The following is a 26,841-nucleotide window of genomic DNA, read 5'->3' as shown; positions in this document are numbered from 1 at the left end:
ATAGTGGAGTTACTGACACAATGAAACTAACTGGATACAACCTGACTGGGTACAACCTGACTGGATACAACCTGACTGGATACAACCTGACTGAGTACAACCTGACTGGGTACAACCTGACTGGATACAACCTGACTGGATACAACCTGACTGGGTACAACCTGACTGGATACAACCTGACTGGGTACAACCTGACTAGGTACAACCTGACTGGGTACAACCTGACTGGATACAACCCGTATAGTGGAGTTACTGACTGGACACAAACTAGCCATGTTCAAGACAACTCAGAACCTCAGAGTAAAGATGTGCTTACTTTTATTTTGCTGGGAGCTTCCTATTGATCCTCTGATCTCAAACATAAAGGGTTTCCAGGTTGAACATTTCAGAGTTTCCTAGTTCCAAGTTGCCTTGAACACAGCAACGGACACACTCTAATTTCTATGTTTAAAGAGTCTCTTCAATGAAACAGAACAACAGTATCGGTCTGTATTTAGGTTTATTAGATGTCTGTATTGGGACACACACACACACACACACACACACACACACACACACAGGTTGTCTTAACCCCAGTCAGGTAGTATGGCTGACATCCCCAGAGTTCTAACATGCAAAGCATTATGGGGCATCTTCCTGGGTGTCTGAATCTGAGTCCTTCATTAAGGCCTCCTCCTCCTCTCCTCCGGCGGTCTCCTCCTCCTCCTCTCCTCCAGCGGTCTCCTCCTCCTCTCCTCCAGCGGTCTCCTCTCCTCCTCCTGTTCTTTCCGTCCCTCGGGAAGAGAACTTCCTCATCTTGATGTTGGGAAGCTTCTTTAGATCGCCGCTCCACTCCCTGAAACCAACCAATCACAGCTCAGAACAATGGAATCATCCAATCACAGCTCAGAACAATGGAATCATCCAATCCCAGCTCAAAACCACGGAATCATCCAATCCCAGCTCAGAACAATAGAATCATCCAATCCCAGCTCAGAACAATGGAATCATCCAATCGCAGCTCAGAACCATGGAATCATCCAATCGCAGCTCAGAACCATGGAATCATCCAATCGCAGCTCAGAACAATGGAATCATCCAATCACAGCTCAGAACCATGGAATCATCCAATCACAGCTCAGAACCATGGAATCATCCAATCACAGCTCAGAACCATGGAATCATCCAATCACAGCTCAGAACCATGGAATCATCCAATCACAGCTCAGAACCATGGAACTGTTGGGTTCACCTAGGGGTCATGATAGGGGCTGTACCAAATGATTGATTATGTTGTATTAATAGAAGGGGAGGGGCTATAAGACCCCTCCCCCACTACATTTATAGGGTCCTGGACTACAGATTAACAATATATATATTCATGATAAAAGGTTTAATATTGTTCCACAGTTTATTTCTAGTCTCTGCCTCTTCTAAAGAAAACGGTCTGAGAGACGTGTGACTGAGACAGAACTCTGCAGTGTCTGAGAGACGTGTGACTGAGACAGAACTCTGCAGTGTCTGAGAGACGTGTGACTGTGAGACAGAACTCTGCAGTGTCTGAGAGACGTGTGACTGAGAGACAGAACTCTGCAGTGTCTGAGAGACGTGTGACTGAGAGACAGAACTCTGCAGTGTCTGAGAGACGTGTGACTGAGACAGAACTCTGCAGTGTCTGAGAGACGTGTGACTGAGACAGAACTCTGCAGTGTCTGAGAGACGTGTGACTGAGAGACAGAACTCTGCAGTGTCTGAGAGACGTGTGACTGTGACAGAACTCTGCAGTGTCTGAGAGACGTGTGACTGAGACAGAACTCTGCAGTGTCTGAGAGACGTGTGACTGAGACAGAACTCTGCAGTGTCTGAGAGACGTGTGACTGAGACAGAACTCTGCAGTGTCTGAGAGACGTGTGACTGAGAGACAGAACTCTGCAGTGTCTGAGAGACGTGTGACTGTGAGACAGAACTCTGCAGTGTCTGAGATACGTGTGACTGTGTGACAGAACTCTGCAGTGTCTGAGAGACGTGTGACTGAGACAGAACTCTGCAGTGTCTGAGAGACGTGTGACTGTGAGACAGAACTCTGCAGTGTCTGAGAGACGTGTGACTGTGAGACAGAACTCTGCAGTGTCTGAGAGACGTGTGACTGAGACAGAACTCTGCAGTGTCTGAGAGACGTGTGACTGTGACAGAACTCTGCAGTGTCTGAGAGACGTGTGACTGAGACAGAACTCTGCAGTGTCTGAGAGACGTGTGACTGAGAGACAGAACTCTGCAGTGTCTGAGAGACGTGTGACTGAGACAGAACTCTGCAGTGTCTGAGAGACGTGTGACTGAGACAGAACTCTGCAGTGTCTGAGAGACGTGTGACTGAGAGACAGAACTCTGCAGTGTCTGAGAGACGTGTGACAGAGACAGAACTCTGCAGTGTCTGAGAGACGTGTGACTGTGAGACAGAACTCTGCAGTGTCTGAGAGATGAGAGACTAGTCAGACACTCCACTATAAATCAACTTGGGGACATTTCCTGCTGAGCCTTTAGATAACACTGAAACGACTGTTTCTATAAGCTGCGGTGGCATGGGCTTGGTCTCATGAGTAGAAGGTAATGACGTAGGCAGTGACATCACTAAGATATATTACTGCAGGAATAATAAAACAACTCAAATCCCTTTTCTATTTTGCAGAAATTACTCTGGAAACATGGTTGCTATGTTCCCGTTGTCAACTTCTGTCTGCAATTGAATTAATAAAGGTTTCTTAAAGATATTGTCTGAACGCTAATTTCACCAATGAGCCAATGATTGACAAGGAACGAACCACAACAGAATCAACCAATCAGGTGAGAGAATGTTTGAGGTAAATATAACGAATAGAGCTGTTTTTCATGAATCATCACAGCTCTACTGACAACAACCAATCAGATCACAGCTCTACTGGCAACAACCAATCAGATCACAGCTCTACTGACACAAACTAATCAGATTCCTGCTCTAGCCAGAGTTGGGTTGTCATTGGTCGTCTCACCTGAAGGTCTTGAGATGTTTAGAGTTGATGATGTCTGGAATCTCTGAGGAGAGAAGAGGAACACACTGTCAGGGTTCTGTGTGTGTGTGTGTATCACCGTGTGTGTATGTATCACCGTGTGTGTGTGTGTATCACTGTGTGTGTATGTGTGTGTGTGTGTCACTGTGTGTGTGTGTATCACTGTGTGTGTATGTGTGTGTATCACCGTGTGTGTGTGTATCACTGTGTGTGTGTGTGTGTGTGTGTATCACTGTGTGTGTGTATCACTGTGTGTGTATGTGTGTGTATCACTGTGTGTGTGTGTGTGTGTGTGTGTGTGTGTGTGTGTATCACTGTGTGTGTATGTGTGTGTATCACTGTGTGTGTGTGTGTGTGTGTGTATCACTGCGTGTGTGTGTGTCACCGTGTGTGTGTGTGTATCACTGTGTGTGTATCACTGTGTGTGTGTGTGTGTGTGTATCACTGTGTGTGTATGTGTGTGTGTGTATCACTGTGTGTGTGTGTGTCACCGTGTGTGTGTGTGTGTGTGTGTGTGTGTGTGTATCACTGTGTGTGTGTGTGTGTGTATCACTGTGTGTGTGTGTGTGTGTATCACTGTGTGTGTATGTATCATTTTGTGTGTGTGTGTATCACTGTGTGTGTGTGTGTGTGTATCACTGTGCGTGTGTGTATCATTTTGTGTGTGTGTGTGTGACTGACCGAAGCCGTTGCCATGGTACAGAGCGGTCTCTCTCTCTACAGTCTGTTTGATGACGGTCTCCCTGCTGCCATGGAGACGACCCTGACGACCTTTGATCCCGTTCACCAGCTCTATCTGGTCCAACTCCCCGTCAAACCTCTGCAGGTACCTACACACACACACACACACAGTGATACACACACATAAACACACACACACACACATAAACACACACACACATAAACACATAAACACACACACACATTTTAAACACTTTATTTGAATCCACCAATCACATGTACAAAAAAAATATCCAAACATTTCAAAAGTCCCTCAAGGGTACAGGAAACACCTCCTTCTCCAAGCAGCTAGGCTGCCCACGACAGTCCCTGTCTGCATGTCCCTCAAGGGTACAGGAAACACCTCCTTCTCCAAGCAGCTAGGCTGCCCACACAGTCCCTGTCTGCATGTCCCTCAAGGGTAAACACCTCCTTCTCCAAGCAGCTAGGCTGCCCACGACAGTCCCTGTCTGCATGTCCCTCAAGGGTACAGGAAACACCTCCTTCTCCAAGCAGCTAGGCTGCCCACGACAGTCCCTGTCTGCATGTCCCTCAAGGGTACAGGAAACACCTCCTTCTCCAAGCAGCTAGGCTGCCCACGACAGTCCCTGTCTGCATGTCCCTCAAGGGTACAGGAAACACCTCCTTCTCCAAGCAGCTAGGCTGCCCACGACAGTCCCTGTCTGCATGTCCCTCAAGGGTACAGGAAACACCTCCTTCTCCAAGCAGCTAGGCTGCCCAAGACAGTCCCTGTCTGCATGTCCCTCAAGGGTACAGGAAACACCTCCTTCTCCAAGCAGCTAGGCTGCCCACGACAGTCCCTGTCTGCATGTCCCTCAAGGGTACAGGAAACACCTCCTTCTCCAAGCAGCTAGGCTGCCCACGACAGTCCCTGTCTGCATGTCCCTCAAGGGTACAGGAAACACCTCCTTCTCCAAGCAGCTAGGCTGCCCACGACAGTCCCTGTCTGCATGTCCCTCAAGGGTACAGGAAACACCTCCTTCTCCAAGCAGCTAGGCTGCCCACGACAGTCCCTGTCTGCATGTCCCTCAAGGGTACAGGAAACACCTCCTTCTCCAAGCAGCTAGGCTGCCCAGAGCAGTAACCTCCTTCTCCAAGCAGTCCCTGTCTGCATGTCCCTCAAGGGTACAGGAAACACCTCCTTCTCCAAGCAGCTAGGCTGCCCACGACAGTCCCTGTCTGCATGTCCCTCAAGGGTACAGGAAACACCTCCTTCTCCAAGCAGCTAGGCTGCCCACGACAGTCCCTGTCTGCATGTCCCTCAAGGGTACAGGAAACACCTCCTTCTCCAAGCAGCTAGGCTGCCCACGACAGTCCCTGTCTGCATGTCCCTCAAGGGTACAGGAAACACCTCCTTCTCCAAGCAGCTAGGCTGCCCACGACAGTCCCTGTCTGCATGTCCCTCAAGGGTACAGGAAACACCTCCTTCTCCAAGCAGCTAGGCTGCCCACGACAGTCCCTGTCTGCATGTCCCTCAAGGGTACAGGAAACACCTCCTTCTCCAAGCAGCTAGGCTGCCCACGACAGTCCCTGTCTGCATGTCCCTCAAGGGTACAGGAAACACCTCCTTCTCCAAGCAGCTAGGCTGCCCACGACAGTCCCTGTCTGCATGTCCCTCAAGGGTACAGGAAACACCTCCTTCTCCAAGCAGCTAGGCTGCCCACGACAGTCCCTGTCTGCATGTCCCTCAAGGGTACAGGAAACACCTCCTTCTCCAAGCAGCTAGGCTGCCCACGATGTCTGCATGTCCCTCAAGGGTACAGGAAACACCTCCTTCTCCAAGCAGCTAGGCTGCCCACGACAGTCCCTGTCTGCATGTCCCTCAAGGGTACAGGAAACACCTCCTTCTCCAAGCAGCTAGGCTGCCCACGACAGTCCCTGTCTGCATGTCCCTCAAGGGTACAGGAAACACCTCCTTCTCCAAGCAGCTAGGCTGCCCACGACAGTCCCTGTCTGCATGTCCCTCAAGGGTACAGGAAACACCTCCTTCTCCAAGCAGCTAGGCTGCCCACGACAGTCCCTGTCTGCATGTCCCTCAAGGGTACAGGAAACACCTCCTTCTCCAAGCAGCTAGGCTGCCCACGAGTCCCTGTCTGCATGTCCCTCAAGGGTACAGGAAACACCTCCTTCTCCAAGCAGCTAGGCTGCCCACGACAGTCCCTGTCTGCATGTCCCTCAAGGGTACAGGAAACACCTCCTTCTCCAAGCAGCTAGGCTGCCCACGACAGTCCCTGTCTGCATGTCCCTCAAGGGTACAGGAAACACCTCCTTCTCCAAGCAGCTAGGCTGCCCACGACAGTCCCTGTCTGCATGTCCCTCAAGGGTACAGGAAACACCTCCTTCTCCAAGCAGCTAGGCTGCCCACGACAGTCCCTGTCTGCATGTCCCTCAAGGGTACAGGAAACACCTCCTTCTCAAGCAGCTAGGCTGCCCACCAGTCCCTGTCTGCATGTCCCTCAAGGGTACAGGAAACACCTCCTTCTCCAAGCAGCTAGGCTGCCCACGACAGTCCCTGTCTGCATGTCCCTCAAGGGTACAGGAAACACCTCCTTCTCCAAGCAGCTAGGCTGCCCACGACAGTCCCTGTCTGCATGTCCCTCAAGGGTACAGGAAACACCTCCTTCTCCAAGCAGCTAGGCTGCCCACGACAGTCCCTGTCTGCATGTCCCTCAAGGGTACAGGAAACACCTCCTTCTCCAAGCAGCTAGGCTGCCCACGACAGTCCCTGTCTGCATGTCCCTCAAGGGTACAGGAAACACCTCCTTCTCCAAGCAGCTAGGCTGCCCACGACAGTCCCTGTCTGCATGTCCCTCAAGGGTACAGGAAACACCTCCTTCTCCAAGCAGCTAGGCTGCCCACGACAGTCCTGTCTGCATGTCCCTCAAGGGTACAGGAAACACCTCCTTCTCCAAGCAGCTAGGCTGCCCACGACAGTCCCTGTCTGCATGTCCCTCAAGGGTACAGGAAACACCTCCTTCTCCAAGCAGCTAGGCTGCCCACGACAGTCCCTGTCTGCATGTCCCTCAAGGGTACAGGAAACACCTCCTTCTCCAAGCAGCTAGGCTGCCCACGACAGTCCCTGTCTGCATGTCCCTCAAGGGTACAGGAAACACCTCCTTCTCCAAGCAGCTAGGCTGCCCACGCAGTCCCTGTCTGCATGTCCCTCAAGGGTACAGGAAACACCTCCTTCTCCAAGCAGCTAGGCTGCCCACGACAGTCCCTGTCTGCATGTCCCTCAAGGGTACAGGAAACACCTCCTTCTCCAAGCAGCTAGGCTGCCCACGACAGTCCCTGTCTGCATGTCCCTCAAGGGTACAGGAAACACCTCCTTCTCCAAGCAGCTAGGCTGCCAACGACAGTCCCTGTCTGCATGTCCCTCAAGGGTACAGGAAACACCTCCTTCTCCAAGCAGCTAGGCTGCCCACGACAGTCCCTGTCTGCATGTCCCTCAAGGGTACAGGAAACACCTCCTTCTCCAAGCAGCTAGGCTGCCCACGACAGTCCCTGTCTGCATGTCCCTCAAGGGTACAGGAAACACCTCCTTCTCCAAGCAGCTAGGCTGCCCACGACAGTCCCTGTCTGCATGTCCCTCAAGGGTACAGGAAACACCTCCTTCTCCAAGCAGCTAGGCTGCCCACGACAGTCCCTGTCTGCATGTCCCTCAAGGGTACAGGAAACACCTCCTTCTCCAAGCAGCTTTGCCCCGACAGTCCCTGTCTGCATGTCCCTCAAGGGTACAGGAAACACCTCCTTCTCCAAGCAGCTAGGCTGCCCACGACAGTCCCTGTCTGCATGTCCCTCAAGGGTACAGGAAACACCTCCTTCTCCAAGCAGCTAGGCTGCCCACGACAGTCCCTGTCTGCATGTCCCTCAAGGGTACAGGAAACACCTCCTTCTCCAAGCAGCTAGGCTGCCCACGACAGTCCCTGTCTGCATGTCCCTCAAACAGGAAACACCTCCTTCTCAAGCAGCTAGGCTGCCCACGACAGTCCCTGTCTGCATGTCCCTCAAGGGTACAGGAAACACCTCCTTCTCCAAGCAGCTAGGTTGCCCTACAGTCCCTGTCTGCATGTCCCTCAAACAGAAACACCTCCTTCTCCAAGCAGCTAGGCTGCCCTAGTCCCACTGCATGTCCCTCAAGGGTACAGAAACACCTCCTTCTCCAAGCAGCTAGGCTGCCCACGACCAGTCCCTGTCTGCATGTCCCTCAAGGGTACAGGAAACACCTCCTTCTCCAAGCAGCTAGGCTGCCCACGACAGTCCCTGTCTGCATGTCCCTCAAACAGGAAACACCTCCTTCTCCAAGCAGCTAGGCTGCCCACGACAGTCCCTGTCTGCATGTCCCTCAAGGGTACAGGAAACACCTCCTTCTCAAGCAGCTAGGCTGCCCACGACAGTCCCTGTCTGCATGTCCCTCAAGGGTACAGGAAACACCTCCTTCTCCAAGCAGCTAGGCTGCCCACGACAGTCCCTGTCTGCATGTCCCTCAAGGGTACAGGAAACACCTCCTTCTCCAAGCAGCTAGGCTGCCCACGACAGTCCTGTCTGCATGTCCCTCAAGGGTACAGGAAACACCTCCTTCTCCAAGCAGCTAGGCTGCCCACGACAACTGTCTGCATGTCCCTCAAGGGTACAGGAAACACCTCCTTCTCCAAGCAGCTAGGCTGCCCACGACAGTCCCTGTCTGCATGTCCCTCAAGAAGGAAACAGCAGCTAGGCTGCCCAACAGTCCCTGTCTGCATGTCCCTCAAGGGTACAGGAAACACCTCCTTCTCCAAGCAGCTAGGCTGCCCACGTCCCTGTCTGCATGTCCCTCAAGGGTACAGGAAACACCTCCTTCTCCAAGCAGCTAGGCCTCTTCCCACAGACAGCCCTGTCTGCATGTCCCTCAAGGGTACAGGAAACACCTCCTTCTCCAAGCAGCTAGGCTGCCCACGAGTCCCACTGCATGTCCCTCAAACAGGAAATACCTCCTTCTCCAAGCAGCTAGGCTGCCCACGACAGTCCCTGTCTGCATGTCCCTCAAGGGTACAGGAAACACCTCCTTCTCCAAGCAGCTAGGCTGCCCACGACAGTTCCCTGTCTGCATGTCCCTCAGGGTACAGGAAACACCTCCTTCTCCAAGCAGCTAGGCTGCCCACGACAGTCCCTGTCTGCATGTCCCTCAAGTACAGGAAACACCTCCTTCTCCAAGCAGCTAGGCTGCCCACGACAGCCCTGTCTGCATGTCCCTCAAGGGTACAGGAAACACCTCCTTCTCCAAGCAGCTAGGCTGCCCAAAGTTCCCTGTCTGCATGTCCCTCAAGGGTACAGGAAACACCTCCTTCTCCAAGCAGCTAGGCTGCCCACGACAGTCCCTGTCTGCATGTCCCTCAAGGGTACAGGAAACACCTCCTTCTCCAAGCAGCTAGGCTGCCCACGTGTTCCTGTCTGCATGTCCCTCACAGGGTACAGGAAACACCTCCTTCTCCAAAGCTAGGCTGCCCACAGACAGTTCCCTGTCTGCATGTCCCTCAAGGGTACAGGAAACACCTCCTTCTCCAAGCAGCTAGGCTGCCCACGACAGTCCCTGTCTGCATGTCCCTCAAGGGTACAGGAAACACCTCCTTCTCCAAGCAGCTAGGCTGCCCACGACAGTCCCTGTCTGCATGTCCCTCAAGGGTACAGGAAACACCTCCTTCTCCAAGCAGCTAGGCTGCCCACGACAGTTCCCTGTCTGCATGTCCCTCAAGGGTACAGGAAACACCTCCTTCTCCAAGCAGCTAGGCTGCCCACGACAGTCCCTGTCTGCATGTCCCTCAAGGGTACAGGAAACACCTCCTTCTCCAAGCAGCTAGGCTGCCCACGACAGTCCCTGTCTGCATGTCCCTCAAGGGTACAGGAAACACCTCCTTCTCCAAGCAGCTAGGCTGCCCACGACAGCTGAAACAGAGCAGTAACCTAGCTAACTGTTTTGCCCTAGTCCCACGACAGCTGAACAGAGCAGTAACCTAGCTAACTGCTTTGCCCTAGTCCCACGACAGCTGAACAGAGCAGTAACCTAGCGAACTGCTTTACCCTAGTCCCACGACAGCTGAAACAGAGCAGTAACCTAGCTAACTGCTTTACCCTAGTCCCACGACAGCTGAAACAGAGCAGTAACCTAGCTAACTGCTTTACCCTAGTCCCACGACAGCTGAACAGAGCAGTAACCTAGCTAACTGCTTTGCCCTAGTCCCACGACAGCTGAACAGAGCATTACCTAGCGAACTGCTTTGCCCTAGTCCCACTACAGCTGAACAGAGCATTACCTAGCCAACTGCTTTGCCCTAGTCCCACTACAGCTGAAACAGAGCATTACCTAGCTAACTGCTTTGCCCTAAGCCCACTACAGCTGAAACAGAGCATTACCTAGCTAACTGCTTTGCCCTAGTCCCACGACAGCTGAAACAGAGCAGTAACCTAGCTAACTGCTTTGCCCCAGTCTCACTACAGCTGAAACAGAGCAGTAACCTAGCTAACTGCTTTGCCCTAGTCCCACTACAGCTGAAACAGAGCAGTACCTAGCTAACTGCTTTGCCCTAGTCCCACTACAGCTGAAACAGAGCAGTAACCTAGCTAACTGCTTTGCCCTAGTCCCACTACAGCTGAAACAGAGCATTACCTAGCTAACTGCTTTGCCCTAGTCCCACAACAGCTGAACAGAGCATTACCTAGCTAACTGCTTTGCCCCAGTCTCACTACAGCTGAACAGAGCAGTAACCTAGCTAACTGCTTTGCCCTAGTCCCACTACAGCTGAAACAGAGCAGTAACCTAGCTAACTGCTTTGCCCTAGTCCCACTACAGCTGAACAGAGCAGTACCTAGCTAACTGCTTTGCCCTAGTCCCACTACAGCTGAAACAGAGCATTACCTAGCTAACTGCTTTGCCCTAGTCCCACTACAGCTGAAACAGAGCAGTAACCTAGCTAACTGCTTTGCCCTAGTCCCACTACAGCTGAAACAGAGCAGTAACCTAGCTAACTGCTTTGCCCTAGTCCCACTACAGCTGAAACAGAGCATTACCTGGCTAACTGCTTTGCCCTAGCCCCACTACAGCTGAAACAGAGCATTACCTAGCTAACTGCTTTGCCCTAGTCCCACTACAGCTGAAACAGAGCAGTAACCTAGCTAACTGCGTTGCCCTAGTCCCACGAGAGCTGAAACAGAGCAGTAACCTAGCTAACTGCTTTGCCCTAGTCCCACTACAGCTGAACAGAGCAGTAACCTAGCTAACTGCTTTGCCCTAGTCCCACGACAGCTGAAACAGAGCAGTAACCTAGCAACTGCTTGTGTTTCCCTCCCACTAGCTAAACAGAGCAGTAACCTAGCTAACTGCTTTGCCCTAGTCCCACTACAGCTGAAACAGAGCAGTAACCTAGCTAATTGCTTTGCCCTAGTCCCTCTACAGCTGAAACAGAGCAGTAACCTAGCTAACTGCTTTGCCCTAGTACCATTACAGCTGAAACAGAGCATTACCTAGCTAACTGCTTTGCCCTAGTCCCACGACAGCTGAAACAGAGCAGTAACCTAGCTAACTGCTTTGCCCTAGTCCCACTACAGCTGAAACAGAGCATTACCTGGCTAACTGCTTTGCCCTAGTCCCACGACAGCTGAAACAGAGCAGTAACCTAGCTAACTGCTTTGCCCTAGTCCCACGACAGCTGAAACAGAGCAGTAACCTAGCTAACTGCTTTGCCCTAGTCCCACGACAGCTGAAACAGAGCAGTAACCTAGCTAACTGCTTTGCCCTAGTCCCACTACAGCTGAAACAGAGCAGTAACCTAGCTAACTGCGTTGCCCTAGTCCCACGAGAGCTGAAACAGAGCAGTAACCTAGCTAACTGCTTTGCCCTAGTCCCACTACAGCTGAACAGAGCAGTAACCTAGCTAACTGCTTTGCCCTAGTCCCACGACAGCTGAAACAGAGCAGTAACCTAGCTAACTGCTTTGCCCTAGTCCCACTACAGTGAAACAGAGCAGTAACCTAGTTAACTGCTTTGCCCTAGACAAGCTGAAACAGAGCAGTAACCTAGCTAACAGGCTTTCCTAGTCCCTCTACAGCTGAAACAGAGCAGTAACCTAGCTAACTGTTTGCCCTAGTACCATTACAGCTGAAACAGAGCATTACCTACTAACTGCTTTGCCCTAGTCCCACTCTATGTGACAGGTGTCCTGAAACAGACAGTAACCTAGTAAGGTGTGCTTTTGCCCTGATCCCACTAGCTGAAACAGAGCATTACCTGGCTAATGCTTACTGACCCTTAGTCCCACGACAGCTGAAACAGAGCAGTAACCTAGCTAACTGCTTTTGCCCTAGTCCCACGACAGCTGAAACAGAGCAGTAACTTAACTGTTTCTAGTCCCACGACAGCTGAAACAGAGCAGTAACCTAGCTAACTGCTTTGCCCTAGTCCCACTACAGCTGAACAGAGCTGTACCTGGCCAACAGTATAGTAATATCTAGCTAAATGCTTGTGTTTCTAGCTCCTACAGTATAGTAATACCTAGCTAAATGCTTGTGTTTCCAGCTCCAACAGTATAGTAATACCTAGCTAAATGCTTGTGTTTCTAGCTCCAACAGTATAGTAATATCTAGCTAAATGCTTGTGTTTCTAGCTCCTACAGTAGGGTAGCCTAGTGGTTAGAGCGTTGGGCCAGTAACCGAAAGGTTGCAAGTTCAAATCCCTGAGCTGACAAGGTACACATCTGTCGTTCTGCCCCTGAACAGGCAGTTAACCCACTGTTCCCATTGAAAATAAGAATTTGTTCTTAACTGACTTGCCTAGTTAAATAAAAGTTTAACAAATAAAATACCTAGTTAAATGTTTGTCTTTCTGCTCCAACAGTATAGTTACACCTAGTTTAATGCTTGTGTTTCTAGCTCCAACAGTGCAGTAATATATACTAATTTAGTAAAGGTTAAGACAGCAGATTCAGATGCTTGTGTTCCTAGCTCCAACAGTGCAATAATATCTAGCTAAATGTTTGTGAATTAGACCTAGCTCCAACAGTGCAGTGTGATCTAACTAAATGCTTGTGTTCCTAGTTTAACAGGTGTAATATAGACACGGGTACTGACTTTAGTAAAGACAGGATTCAGATGCTGTGTTTCTAGCTCCAACAGTGCAGTAGTATCTAACTAAATGCTTGTGTTCCTAGCTGAACAGTGCAGTAGTATCTAACTAAATGTCTTGTGTTTCTAGCTCCAACAGTGCAGTAATATCTAACTAAATGCTTGTGTTTCTGCTCCAACAGTGCAATAATATCTAGCTAAATGCTTGTGTTTCTAGCTCCAACAGTGCAGTAATATCTAGCTAAATGTGACAGGTGTCCTGTTTGGTGAATATAGACACGTACTGACCTACTATGCTGAAGGTGTCCTTGTTTTCTAGAACAGTGCAGTAATATATACACGGGTAATTTAGTAAAGGTTAAGACAGATTCAGTGTCCTGTTTGGTGAATTCTAGAACAGGGTAATATATACTAATTTAGTAAAGGTGTAAGACCAGATTCAGATGCTTGTGTTTCTAGCTCCAACAGTGCAGGGTATCTGAATTTAGATAAAGGTGACAGGTGATCCTGTTTGTGAATTTCTAGACAACAGGGTACTGACTAAATGTGACAGGTGTCCTGTTTTCTAGCTCCAACAGTGAATATCACGGGTACTAATTTAGCTTCAGATGCTTGTGTTTCTACAGGTGTCCTGTTTGGTGAATATAGACACGGGTACTGATTTAGTAAAGGTATGTGACAGGCAGATTCAGATGCTTGTGTTTCTGAATATAGACAGTGCAGTGACCTCTCTATGTGAAAGGTGTCCTGTTTGTTTCTAGACAACAGTGCAGTAATATCTACTAATTTAGCATGATGTGACAGGTGTCCTGTTTGGGTGAATAAAACTGTATTTACTTCAATGTTTACAGGGTTTGTTTGTGTATTTGACAACACTGACTTTTAAAGAAGTCATTTCTGGTCTAGACTGTCAAATGAGACAGGTGTCCTGTTTGGTGAATATAGACAGGGTATGACTCTATGATGTGACAGGTGTCCTGTTTGGTGAATATAGACACGGGTACTGACCTCTCTATGTGACAGGTGTCCTGTTTGGTGAATATAGACACGGGTACTGACCTCTCTATGTGTGACAGGTGTCCTGTTTGGTGAATATAGACACGGGTACTGACCTCTCTATGTGACAGGTGTCCTGTTTGGTGAATATAGACACGGGTACTGACCTCTCTATGTGACAGGTGTCCTGTTTGGTGAATATAGACACGGGTACTGACCTCTCTATGATGTGACAGGTGTCCTGTTTGGTGAATATAGACACGGGTACTGACCTCTCTATGTGACAGGTGTCCTGTTTGGTGAATATAGACACGGGTACTGACCTCTCTATGATGTGACAGGTGTCCTGTTTGGTGAATATAGACACGGGTACTGACCTCTCTATGATGTGACAGGTGTCCTGTTTGGTGAATATAGACACGGGTACTGACCTCTCTATGATGTGACAGGTGTCCTGTTTGGTGAATATAGACACGGGTACTGACCTCTCTATGTGACAGGTGTCCTGTTTGGTGAATATAGACACGGGTACTGACCTCTCTATGATGTGACAGGTGTCCTGTTTGGTGAATATAGACACGGGTACTGACCTCTCTATGATGTGACAGGTGTCCTGTTTGGTGAATATAGACACGGGTACTGACCTCTCTATGATGTGACAGGTGTCCTGTTTGGTGAATATAGACACGGGTACTGACACCTCTCTATGTGACAGGTGTCCTGTTTGGTGAATATAGACACGGGTACTGACCTCTCTATGATGTGACAGGTGTCCTGTTTGGTGAATATAGACACGGGTACTGAACCTCTCTATGTGACAGGTGTCCTGTTTGGTGAATATAGACACGGGTACTGACCTCTCTATGTGACAGGTGTCCTGTTTGGTGAATATAGACACAGGTACTGACCTCTCTATGATGTGACAGGTGTCCTGTTTGGTGAATATAGACACAGGTACTGACCTCTCTATGATGTGACAGGTGTCCTGTTTGGTGAATATAGACACGGGTACTGACCTCTCTATGATGTGACAGGTGTCCTGTTTGGTGAATATAGACACGGGTACTGACCTCTCTATGTGACAGGTGTCCTGTTTGGTGAATATAGACACGGGTACTGACCTCTCTATGATGTGACAGGTGTCCTGTTTGGTGAATATAGACACGGGTACTGACCTCTCTATGTGACAGGTGTCCTGTTTGGTGAATATAGACACGGGTACTGACCTCTCTATGTGACAGGTGTCCTGTTTGGTGAATATAGACACGGGTACTGACCTCTCTGTGATGTGACAGGTGTCCTGTTTGGTGAATATAGACACGGGTACTGACCTCTCTATGATGTGACAGGTGTCCCGTTTGGTGAATATAGACACGGGTACTGACCTCTCTATGTGATGTGACAGGTGTCCTGTTTGGTGAATATAGACACGGGTACTGACCTCTCTATGTGATGTGACAGGTGTCCTGTTTGGTGAATATAGACACGGGTACTGACCTCTCTATGTGATGTGACAGGTGTCCTGTTTGGTGAATATAGACACGGGTACTGACCTCTCTATGTGACAGGTGTCCTGTTTGGTGAATATAGACACGGGTACTGACCTCTCTATGATGTGACAGGCGTCCTGTTTGGTGAATATAGACACGGGTACTGACCTCTCTATGTGACATTGTGGACTTCAGGAAACAGCAGAGGGAACACCCCCCTATCCACATCGATGGAACAGTAGTGGAGAGGGTAGCAAGTTTTAAGTTCCTCGGCATACACATCACAGACAAACTGAATTGGTCCACTCACACTGACAAGCGTCGTGAAGAAGGCTGCGCCTCTTCAACCTCAGGAGGCTGAAGAAATTCGACTTGTCACCAAAAGCACTCAGGTGTCTGTTTGGATGCACAATCGAGAGCATCCTGGCGGGCTGTATCACCGCCTGGTACGGCAACTGCTCCGCCCTCAACCGTAAGGCTCCAGAGGGTAGTGAGGTCTGCACAACGCATCACCGGGGCAAACTACCTGCCCTCCAGGACACCTACACCACCCGATGTTACAGGAAGGCCATAAAGATCATCAAGGACATCAACCACCGAACCACTGCCTGTTCACCCCGCTATCATTCAGAAGGCGAGGTCAGTACAGGTGCATCAAAGCTGGGACTGAGAGACTGAAAAACAGCTTCTATCTCAAGGCTATCAGACTGTTAAACAGCCACCATTGAGTGGCTGCTGCCAACACACTGTCATTGACACTGACCCAACTCCAGCCACTTTAATAATGGGAATTGATGGGAAATGATGTAAATATATCACTAGCCACTTTAAACAATGCTACCTTATATAATGTTACTTACCCTACATTATTCATCTCATATGCATACGTATATACTGTACTCTACATCATCGACTGCATCCTTATGTAATACATGTATCACTAGCCACTTTAACTATGCCACTTTGTTTGTTTGTCTACATACTCATCTCATATGTATATACTGTACCGATACCATCTACTGTTTGCTGCTCTGTACCATCACTCATTCATATATCCTTATGTACATATTATTTATCCCCTTACACTGTGTATAAGACAGTAGTTTTAGAATTGTTAGTTAGATTACTTGTTGGTTATCACTGCATTGTCGGAACTAGAAGCACAAGCATTTCGCTACACTCTGACCTCTTAACATCTGCTAACCATGTGTATGTGACAAATAAAATTTGATTTGATTTGATTTGACAGGTGTCCTGTTTGGTGAATATAGACACGGGTACTGACCTCTCTATGTGACAGGTGTCCTGTTTGGTGAATATAGACACGGGTACTGACCTCTCTATGATGTGACAGGCGTCCTGTTTGGTGAATATAGACACGGGTACTGACCTCTCTATGATGTGACAGGTGTCCTGTTTGGTGAATATAGACACGGGTACTGACCTCTCTATGATGTGACAGGCGTCCTGTTTGGTGAATATAGACACGGGTACTGACCTCTCTATGTGACAGGTGTCCTGTTTGGTGAATATAGACACGGGTACTGACCTCTCTATGATGTGACAGGTGTCCTGTTTGGTGAATATAGACACGGGTACTGACCTCTCTATGATGTGACAGGTGTCCTGTTTGGTGAATATAGACACGGGTACTGACCTCTCTATGATGTGACAGGCGTCCTGTTTGGTGAATATAGACACGGGTACTGACCTCTCTATGATGTGACAGGTGTCCTGTTTGGTGAATATAGACACGGGTACTGACCTCTCTATGATGTGACAGGTGTCCTGTTTGGTGAATATAGACACGGGTACTGACCTCTCTATGATGTGACAGGTGTCCTGTTTGGTGAATATAGACACGGGTACTGACCTCTCTATGATGTGACAGGTGTCCTGTTTGGTGAATATAGACACGGGTACTGACCTCTCTATGTGACAGGTGTCCTGTTTGGTGAATATAGACACGGGTACTGACCTCTCTATGATGTGACAGGTGTCCTGTTTGGTGAATATAGACACGGGTACTGACCTCTCTATGATGTGACAGGTGTCCTGTTTGGTGAATATAGACACGGGTACTGACCTCTCTATGATGTGACAGGCGTCCTGTTTGGTGAACTCTGTCTTCTCAGAGTCCAGCTGGCTCTGAAACCACTGCAGCTTATCACCTACACACACAGACAATAAAAGGTAAGAGGGGGTACACCCTACCTGTTGTACTCATCAACACACACAGACAATAAAAGGTAAGAGGGGGTACACCCTACCGTTGTACTCATCAACACACACAGACAATAAAAGGTAAGAGGGGGTACACCCTACCGTTGTACTCATCAACACACACAGACAATAAAACCCTCTGAATATACTGTGATATGTGGTTGTCTCACCTAGCTATCTGAATATACTGTGATATGGTTGTCCACCTAGCTATCTGAATATACTAACTACTGTGATATGTGGTTGTCCATCTAGCTATCTGAATATACTAACTACTGTGATATGTGGTTGTCCCACCTAGCTATCTGAATATACTAACTACTGTAATATGTGGTTGTCTCACCTAGCTATCTGAATATACTGTGATATGTGGTTGTCCACCTAGCTATCTGAATATACTAACTACTGTGATATGTGGTTGTCCCACCTAGCTATCTGAATATACTAACTACTGTAATATGTGGTTGTCCACCTAGCTATCTGAATATACTAACTACTGTGATATGTGGTTGTCCACCTAGCTATCTGAATATACTGTGATATGTGGTTGTCCACCTAGCTATCTGAATATACTGTGATATGTGGTTGTCCACCTAGCTATCTGAATATACTAACTACTGTGATATGTGGTTGTCTCACCTAGCTATCTGAATATACTAACTACTGTGATATGTGGTTGTCCATCTAGCTATCTGAATATACTAACTACTGTGATATGTGGTTGTCCACCTAGCTATCTGAATATACTAACTACTGTGATATGTGGTTGTCTCACCTAGCTATCTGAATATACTAACTACTGTGATATGTGGTTGTCCACCTAGCTATCTGAATATACTAACTACTGTGATATGTGGTTGTCCCACCTAGCTATCTGAATATACTAACTACTGTGATATGTGGTTGTCCCACCTAGCTATCTGAATATACTGTGATATGTGGTTGTCCACCTAGCTATCTGAATATACTAACTACTGTGATATGGTTGTCCACCTAGCTATCTGAATATACTGTGATATGTGGTTGTCTCAACTAGCTATCTGAATATACTAACTACTGTGATATGTGGTTGTCCACCTAGCTATCTGAATATACTAACTACTGTAATATGTGGTTGTCCACCTAGCTATATGAATATACTAACTACTGTGATATGTGGTTGTCTCACCTAGCTATCTGAATATACTAACTACTGTGATATGTGGTTGTCCCACCTAGCTATCTGAATATACTAACTACTGTGATATGTGGTTGTCCACCTAGCTATCTGAATATACTAACTACTGTGATATGTGGTTGTCCCACCTAGCTATCTGAATATACTGTGATATGTGGTTGTCCACCTAGCTATCTGAATATACTAACTACTGTGATATGTGGTTGTCCACCTAGCTATCTGAATATACTAACTACTGTGATATGTGGTTGTCCACCTAGCTATCTTAATATACTAACTACTGTGATATGTGGTTGTCCCACCTAGCTATCTGAATATACTGTAATATGTGGTTGTACCACCTAGCTATCTGAATATACTAACTACTGTGATATGTGGTTGTCCCACCTAGCTATCTGAATATACTGTGATATGTGGTGGTCTCACCTAGCTATCTGAATATACTAACTACTGTGATATGTGGTTGTCCACCTAGCTATCTGAATATACTAACTACTGTGATATGTGGTTGTCCCACCTAGCTATCTGAATATACTAACTACTGTGATATGTGGTTGTCCACCTAGCTATCTGAATATACTAACTACTGTGATATGTGGTTGTCCCACCTAGCTATCTGAATATACTGTGATATGTGGTTGTCCACCTAGCTATCTGAATATACTAACTACTGTGATATGTGGTTGTCTCACCTAGCTATCTGAATATACTGTGATATGTGGTTGTCCACCTAGCTATCTGAATATACTGTGATATGTGGTTGTCCACCTAGCTATCTGAATATACTGTGATATGTGGTTGTCCACCTAGCTATCTGAATATACTAACTACTGTGATATGTGGTTGTCTCACCTAGCTATCTGAATATACTAACTACTGTGATATGTGGTTGTCCCACCTAGCTATCTGAATATACTAACTACTGTAATATGTGGTTGTCCACCTAGCTATCTGAATATACTAACTACTGTGATATGTGGTTGTCCACCTAGCTATCTGAATATACTAACTACTGTGATATGTGGTTGTCCACCTAGCTATCTGAATATATTAACTACTGTGATATGTGGTTGTCCACCTAGCTATCTGAATATACTAACTACTGTGATATGTGGTTGTCCACCTAGCTATCTGAATATATTAACTACTGTGATATGTGGTTGTCCACCTAGCTATCTGAATATACTAACTACTGTGATATGTGGTTGTCCACCTAGCTATCTGAATATACTGTGATATGTGGTTGTCCCACCTAGCTATCTGAATATACTAACTACTGTGATATGTGGTTGTCCACCTAGCTATCTGAATATACTGTGATATGTGGTTGTCCACCTAGCTATCTGAATATACTGTGATATGTGGTTGTCCCACCTAGCTATCTGAATATACTAACTACTGTGATATGTGGTTGTCCACCTAGCTATCTGAATATACTAACTACTGTGATATGTGGTTGTCCCACCTAGCTATCTGAATATACTGTGATATGTGGTTGTCCACCTAGCTATCTGAATATACTAACTACTGTGATATGTGGTTGTCCACCTAGCTATCTGAATATATAACTACTGTGATATGTGGTTGTCCACCTAGCTATCTGAATATACTAACTACTGTGATATGTGGTTGTCCACCTAGCTATCTGAATATATTAACTACTGTGATATGTGGTTGTCCACCTAGCTATCTGAATATACTAACTACTGTGATATGTGGTTGTCCACCTAGCTATCTGAATATACTGTGATATGTGGTTGTCCCATCTAGCTATCTGAATATACTAACTACTGTGATATGTGGTTGTCCACCTAGCTATCTGAATATACTGTGATATGTGGTTGTCCCATCTAGCTATCTGAATATACTAACTACTGTAATATGTGGTTGTCCACCTAGCTATCTGAATATACTAACTACTGTGATATGTGGTTGTCCACCTAGCTATCTGAATATACTAACTACTGTGATATGTGGTTGTCCCACCTAGCTATCTGAATATACTAACTACTGTGATATGTGGTTGTCCCACCTAGCTATCTGAATATACTAACTACTGTGATATGTGGTTGTCCACCTAGCTATCTGAATATACTAACTACTGTGATATGTGGTTGTCCACCTAGCTATCTGAATATACTAACTACTGTGATATGTGGTTGTCCACCTAGCTATCTGAATATACTAACTACTGTGATATGTGGTTGTCCCACCTAGCTATCTGAATATACTAACTAATGTGATATGTGGTTGTCCACCTAGCTATCTGAATATACTAACTACTGTGATATGTGGTTGTCCACCTAGCTATCTGAATATACTGTGATATGTGGTTGTCCACCTAGCTATCTGAATATACTAACTAATGTGATATGTGGTTGTCCACCTAGCTATCTGAATATACTAACTACTGTGATATGTGGTTGTCCACCTAGCTATCTGAATATACTAACTACTGTGATATGTGGTTGTCCACCTAGCTATCTGAATATACTAACTAGCTGTGATATGTGGTTGTCCACCTAGCTATCTGAATATACTAACTACTGTGATATGTGGTTGTCTCACCTAGCTATCTGAATATACTGTGATATGTGGTTGTCCACCTAGCTATCTGAATATACTAACTACTGTGATATGTGGTTGTCCACCTAGCTATCTGAATATACTAACTACTGTGATATGTGGTTGTCCACCTAGCTATCTGAATATACTGTGATATGTGGTTGTCCACCTAGCTATCTGAATATACTGTGATATGTGGTTGTCCACCTAGCTATCTGAATATACTAACTACTGTGATATGTGTTGTCTCACCTAGCTATCTGAATATACTAACTACTGTGATATGTGGTTGTCCCACCTAGCTATCTGAATATACTAACTACTGTGATATGTGGTTGTCCCACCTAGCTATCTGAATATACTAACTACTGTGATATGTGGTTGTCCCACCTAGCTATCTGAATATACTAACTACTGTGATATGTGGTTGTCCACCTAGCTATCTGAATATATTAACTACTGTGATATGTGGTTGTCCACCTAGCTATCTGAATATACTAACTACTGTGATATGTGGTTGTCCACCTAGCTATCTGAATATACTGTGATATGTGGTTGTCCCACCTAGCTATCTGAATATACTGTGATATGTGGTTGTCCACCTAGCTATCTGAATATACTGTGATATGTGGTTGTCCACCTAGCTATCTGAATATACTGTGATATGTGGTTGTCCACCTAGCTATCTGAATATACTGTGATATGTGGTTGTCTCACCTAGCTATCTGAATATACTAACTACTGTGATATGTGGTTGTCCACCTAGCTATCTGAATATACTAACTACTGTGATATGTGGTTGTCCACCTAGCTATCTGAATATACTAACTACTGTGATATGTGGTTGTCCCACCTAGCTATCTGAATATACTGTGATATGTGGTTGTCCACCTAGCTATCTGAATATACTGTGATATGTGGTTGTCCACCTAGCTATCTGAATATACTGTGATATGTGGTTGTCCACCTAGCTATCTGAATATACTAACTACTGTGATATGTGGTTGTCCTGTGATACCTAGCTATCTGAATATACTAACTACTGTGATATGTGGTTGTCCACCTAGCTATCTGAATATACTAACTACTGTGATATGTGGTTGTCCCACCTAGCTATCTGAATACACTAACTACTGTGATATGTGGTTGTCCCACCTAGCTATCTGAATATACTAACTACTGTGATATGTGGTTGTCCCACCTAGCTATCTGAATATACTAACTACTGTAATGTGGTTGTCCCACCTAGCTATCTGAATATACTAACTACTGTAATATGACAACAACATGGTAGCATCACAACATGACAACAACATGGTAGCAGCACAACATGGTAGCAGCACAACATGGTAGAAGAACAACATGACAACAACATGGTAGCAGCACAACATGACAACAACACAACATGACAACAACATGGTAGCATTACAACATGACAACATGGTAGCACCACAACATGACAACAACATGGTAGCATCACAACATGACAACAACACGGTAACAACACAACATGTAGCAACACAACATGGCAACAACATGGTAGCAGCACAACATGACAACAACACGGTAACAACACAACATGGTAGCAACACAACATGACAACAACATGGTAGCAGCACAACATGACAACAACACGGTAACAACACAACATGTAGCAACACAACATGACAACATGGTAGCATCACAACATGACAACAACATGGTAGCAGCACAACATAACAACAACACGGTAACAACACAACATGTAGCAACACAACATGACAACAACATGGTAGCAGCACAACATGACAACAACACGGTAACAACACAACATGTAGCAACACAACATGACAACATGGTAGCAGCACAACATGACAACAACATGGTAGCATCACAACAACATGGTAGCACCACAACATGACAACAACATGGTAGCAGCACAACATGACAACATGGTAGCACCACAACATGACAACAACAAGGTAGGAACACAACATCAACATGGTAGCACCACAACATGACAACAACAAGGTAGGAACACAACATCACAACATGACAACAACATGGTAGCTGCACAACATGACAACAACATGGTAGCAACACAACATGACAACAACATGATAGCAACACAACAACATGGTAGCACCACAACATGACAACAACAAGGTAGCAACACAACATGGTAGCACCACAACATGACAACAACAAGGTAGCAACACAACATGGTAGCAACACAACATGACAACAACATGGTAACACAACATGTAGCAACACAACATGGTAGCATCACAACATAACAACATGATAGCAACACAACATGACAACAACATGATAGCAACACAACAACATGGTAGCACCACAACATGACAACATGATAGCAACACAACATGACAAATAACATGATAGCAACACAACAACATGGTAGCACCACAACATGACAACATGATAGCAACACAACATGACAACAACATGATAGCAACATAACAACATGATAGCATCACAACATAACAACATGATAGCAAATACAACATGACAACAACATGATAGCAACACAACAACATGGTAGCACCACAACATGACAACAACATGATAGCAACACAACAACATGGTAGCACCACAACAACATGGTAGCACCACAACACAACAAATAAATATGATAGCAACACAACAACATGGTAGCAGCACAACAACATGGTAGCAGCACAAAACACGATACAAACATAGACAACAGCACAAAAGGAAGAAGGTAGAGAGAACAATACATCACGTGCAGCCACAATTGTCAGTAAGAGTGTCCACGACTGAGTCTTTGAATTAAGAGATTTGGTGTTAAACGCTCTACAACAAAACATTATCTGTGTTCAACAAGCTTTCTCTGTGTTCAACAAGCTTTCTCTGTGTTCAACAAGCTTTCTCTGTGTTCAACAAGCTTTCTCTGTGTTCAACAAGCTTTCTCTGTGTTCAACAAGCTTTCTCTGCCCTTAACCTTGTTCTGAACACCTCTGTACTGCTCTCTGTGTTCAACAAGCTTTCTCTGCCCTTGTTCTGAACACCTCCAAAACAAAGGTCATGTGGTTTGGTAAGAAGAATGCCCCTCTCCCCACAGGTGTGATTACTACATCTGAGAGTTTAGAGCTTGAGGTAGTCTCCTCATACAAGTACTTGGGAATATGGCTAGACGGTACACTGTCCTTCTCTCAGCACATATCAAAGCTGCAGGCTAAGTTTAAATCTAGACTTGGTTTCCTCCATCGTAATCGCTCCTCTTTAACCCCTGCTACCAAACTAACCCTGATTCAGTTGACCAGCCTACACATGCTAGATTACGAAGACATCGTTTATACACAGGCAAGTAAGGGTGCTCTCGAGCGGGGCTAGATGTTCTTTACCACTGCCATCAGATTTACCACCAATGCTCCTTATAGGACACATCACTGCTCTCTATATTCCTCTGTAAACTGGTCATCTCTGTTTACCTGTCACAAGACCCACTGGTTGATACTTATTTATAAAACCCTCTGAGGCCTCACTCCCTATCTGAGATATCTACTGCAGCCCTCATCCTCCACATACAACATCCGTTCTGCCAGTCACATTCTGTTAAAGGTCCCCAAAGCACACACATCCCTGGTTCGCTCCTCTTTCAGTTCGCTGCGCTGGAACGAGCTGCAACAAACACTCAAACCGGACAGTTTTATCTCCATCTCTTCATTCAAAGACTCAATCATGGAGAGCCCCGTCCCGCAGGAGGCCTTTTGCCTTGTGGTAGGTCACATTGTAAATAAGAATTTGTTCTTAACTGACTTGCCTAGTTAAATAAAGGTGAAATAAAAAAAATATGCATATAATTGGATGAGAGCGCTTCCTACTGCTTGAGCTATGTTGTTGATGCAAATTTAGAAGAGTGTGGGGCCTAGGATCGAGCCTTGGGGTACTCCCTTGGTGACAGGCAGTGACTGAGACAGCAGATGTTCAGTAACAGTCGTACAGTAACACAGTAATAGTAGTAACAGACTGTCAGACTCACCAATGCTGTTGAGACGAGTGGCCTTCTCACTCTTTTGTCTGGAGGCAGAGATACACACTTAACTTTATAAATATATAACAATATACAGGATCCTCTCTGTTCAAAACACAAACCATCTCCCTCCCTCCTTACCTCTCCTTCTTTCCCAGACGTCTCCTGGCTGGCCAAGTAAGCAGCTTTCCTGCTATAGGGATGACACACCTTCTCCTTCTGAGTTGGTTTACCTTTCCCGCCTTCGGCTACACACACACACACACACACACGACTGTTAGAACACTGTCTTGCATTATTCTATACTGAACTAAAATATAAACGCAACATGTAAAGTGTTTGTACCATGTTTCATTAACTGAAATAAAAGATCCTAGAAATGTCCATACGCAAGAAAGCGTATTTCCCAGTTAGTGAGTCTTTCTCCTTTGCCAAGATAATCCATCCAGCTGACAGGTGTGGCATATCAAGAAGCCGATTAAACGGCACGATCATTACACAGGTGCACCTTGTGCTGGGGACAATAAAAGGTCACTCTAAAATATGAAGTTTTGTCACACAACACCACAGATGTCTGAAGTTTTGAGGGAGCGTGTAATTCACATGCTGAAATTTCCTCCAGGGCTGTTGCCTGAGAATTTAATGTTAATTTCTCTACCATAAGCCACCTCCAACGTCATGTTAGAGAATTTGGCAGTACGTCCAACCGGCATCACAACCGCAGACCACGTGTAACCACGCCAGACCACGTGTAACCACGCCAGACCACGTGTAACCACGCCAGACCACGTGTAACCACGCCAGACCACGTGTAACCACACCAGCCCAGGACCTCCACATCCGGGTTCTTCACCTGTGAGATCGTCTGAGACCAGCCACCCGGACAGCTGATGAAACTGAGGAGTATTTCTGTCTGTAATAAAGCCCTTTGTGGGGAAAACTCATTCTGATTGGCTGAGCCCTCCCAGGCCCACCAATCACTGCGCTCCTGCTCAGTCATGTGAAATACTTACTTAAAAGCTTAAGTAAAATAAGAGTGACGAAAATATTTAATAAATAAACTAAAGTAAAAAAAAATACCAATACTGAGTCTATCTGCGGGGGGTATAGGTTAGTCGAGGTAATATGTAGGTAGGGGTAACGTGACTACGTAATAAACAGCGAGGAACAGCAGCGTAAAAAAATGAGTATTCAATGCAAATAGTGGGGGGCTGGAAGCTGTTAAGAAGCCTTAGGACCTGTTTTTTATTGAACTAGGCAAGTCCTAGACTTGGTGCTTGTGAAAGTCACGTGAGATCCATAGATTAGTGCTTAATTTATTTATTTCAATTGACTGATTTCCTTAAATTAACTAACTCATGAATCGTTGAAATTGTTGCATTTTGCGTTAATATTCTTTTGCAGTATACATTCACTAGGTTGTAAGAGCGCTATAACATTATATACATCTAGGTTTAGCTAAATATATTTCTACATATCTAGATACATGTTAAGGATGTTAAATAAGTGTAATTTTACCATGTTTTAGTTGTATGT

The 26,841-nt window shown here is 46.2% G+C and overlaps 1 protein-coding gene across 1 annotated transcript; it reads right to left on the bottom strand.

Annotated features, from left to right (window-relative positions):
• Nucleotides 1-482: 482 nt before the first annotated feature.
• Nucleotides 483-26,841, bottom strand: LOC135570622 (translation machinery-associated protein 16-like). Its single transcript, XM_065016570.1, has 7 exons — nt 26,824-26,841; nt 25,447-25,553; nt 25,315-25,352; nt 17,430-17,514; nt 3,705-3,853; nt 3,006-3,048; nt 483-835 (listed from the first exon to the last, which is right to left on the bottom strand). The coding sequence occupies exons 1-7, from the start codon at nt 26,824-26,826 to the stop codon at nt 622-624; spliced, it is 639 nt and encodes a 212-aa protein (XP_064872642.1). The 5' UTR covers nt 26,827-26,841; the 3' UTR covers nt 483-621.

The sequence above is a fragment of the Oncorhynchus nerka genome, unplaced genomic scaffold (genome assembly GCF_034236695.1).
Source record: "Oncorhynchus nerka isolate Pitt River unplaced genomic scaffold, Oner_Uvic_2.0 unplaced_scaffold_972, whole genome shotgun sequence".
Classification (NCBI taxonomy): Eukaryota; Metazoa; Chordata; class Actinopteri; order Salmoniformes; family Salmonidae; genus Oncorhynchus; species Oncorhynchus nerka.
The sequence above is the reverse complement of the archived record's forward strand: the minus strand, read 5'-3'. Positions and strand labels throughout refer to the sequence as shown.

What these genes read in the sequence shown, in the direction of transcription:
- LOC135570622 (XM_065016570.1), bottom strand. An exon ending in GCCTGTCACATCATAGAGAG is followed by an intron (nt 3,854 to 17,429) that starts GTCAGTACCCGT and finishes GTGTGTGTGTAG; the next exon opens with GTACCTGCAGAGGTTTGACG. An exon ending in GTACCATGGCAACGGCTTCG is followed by an intron (nt 3,049 to 3,704) that starts GTCAGTCACACA and finishes TTCTCTCCTCAG; the next exon opens with AGATTCCAGACATCATCAAC.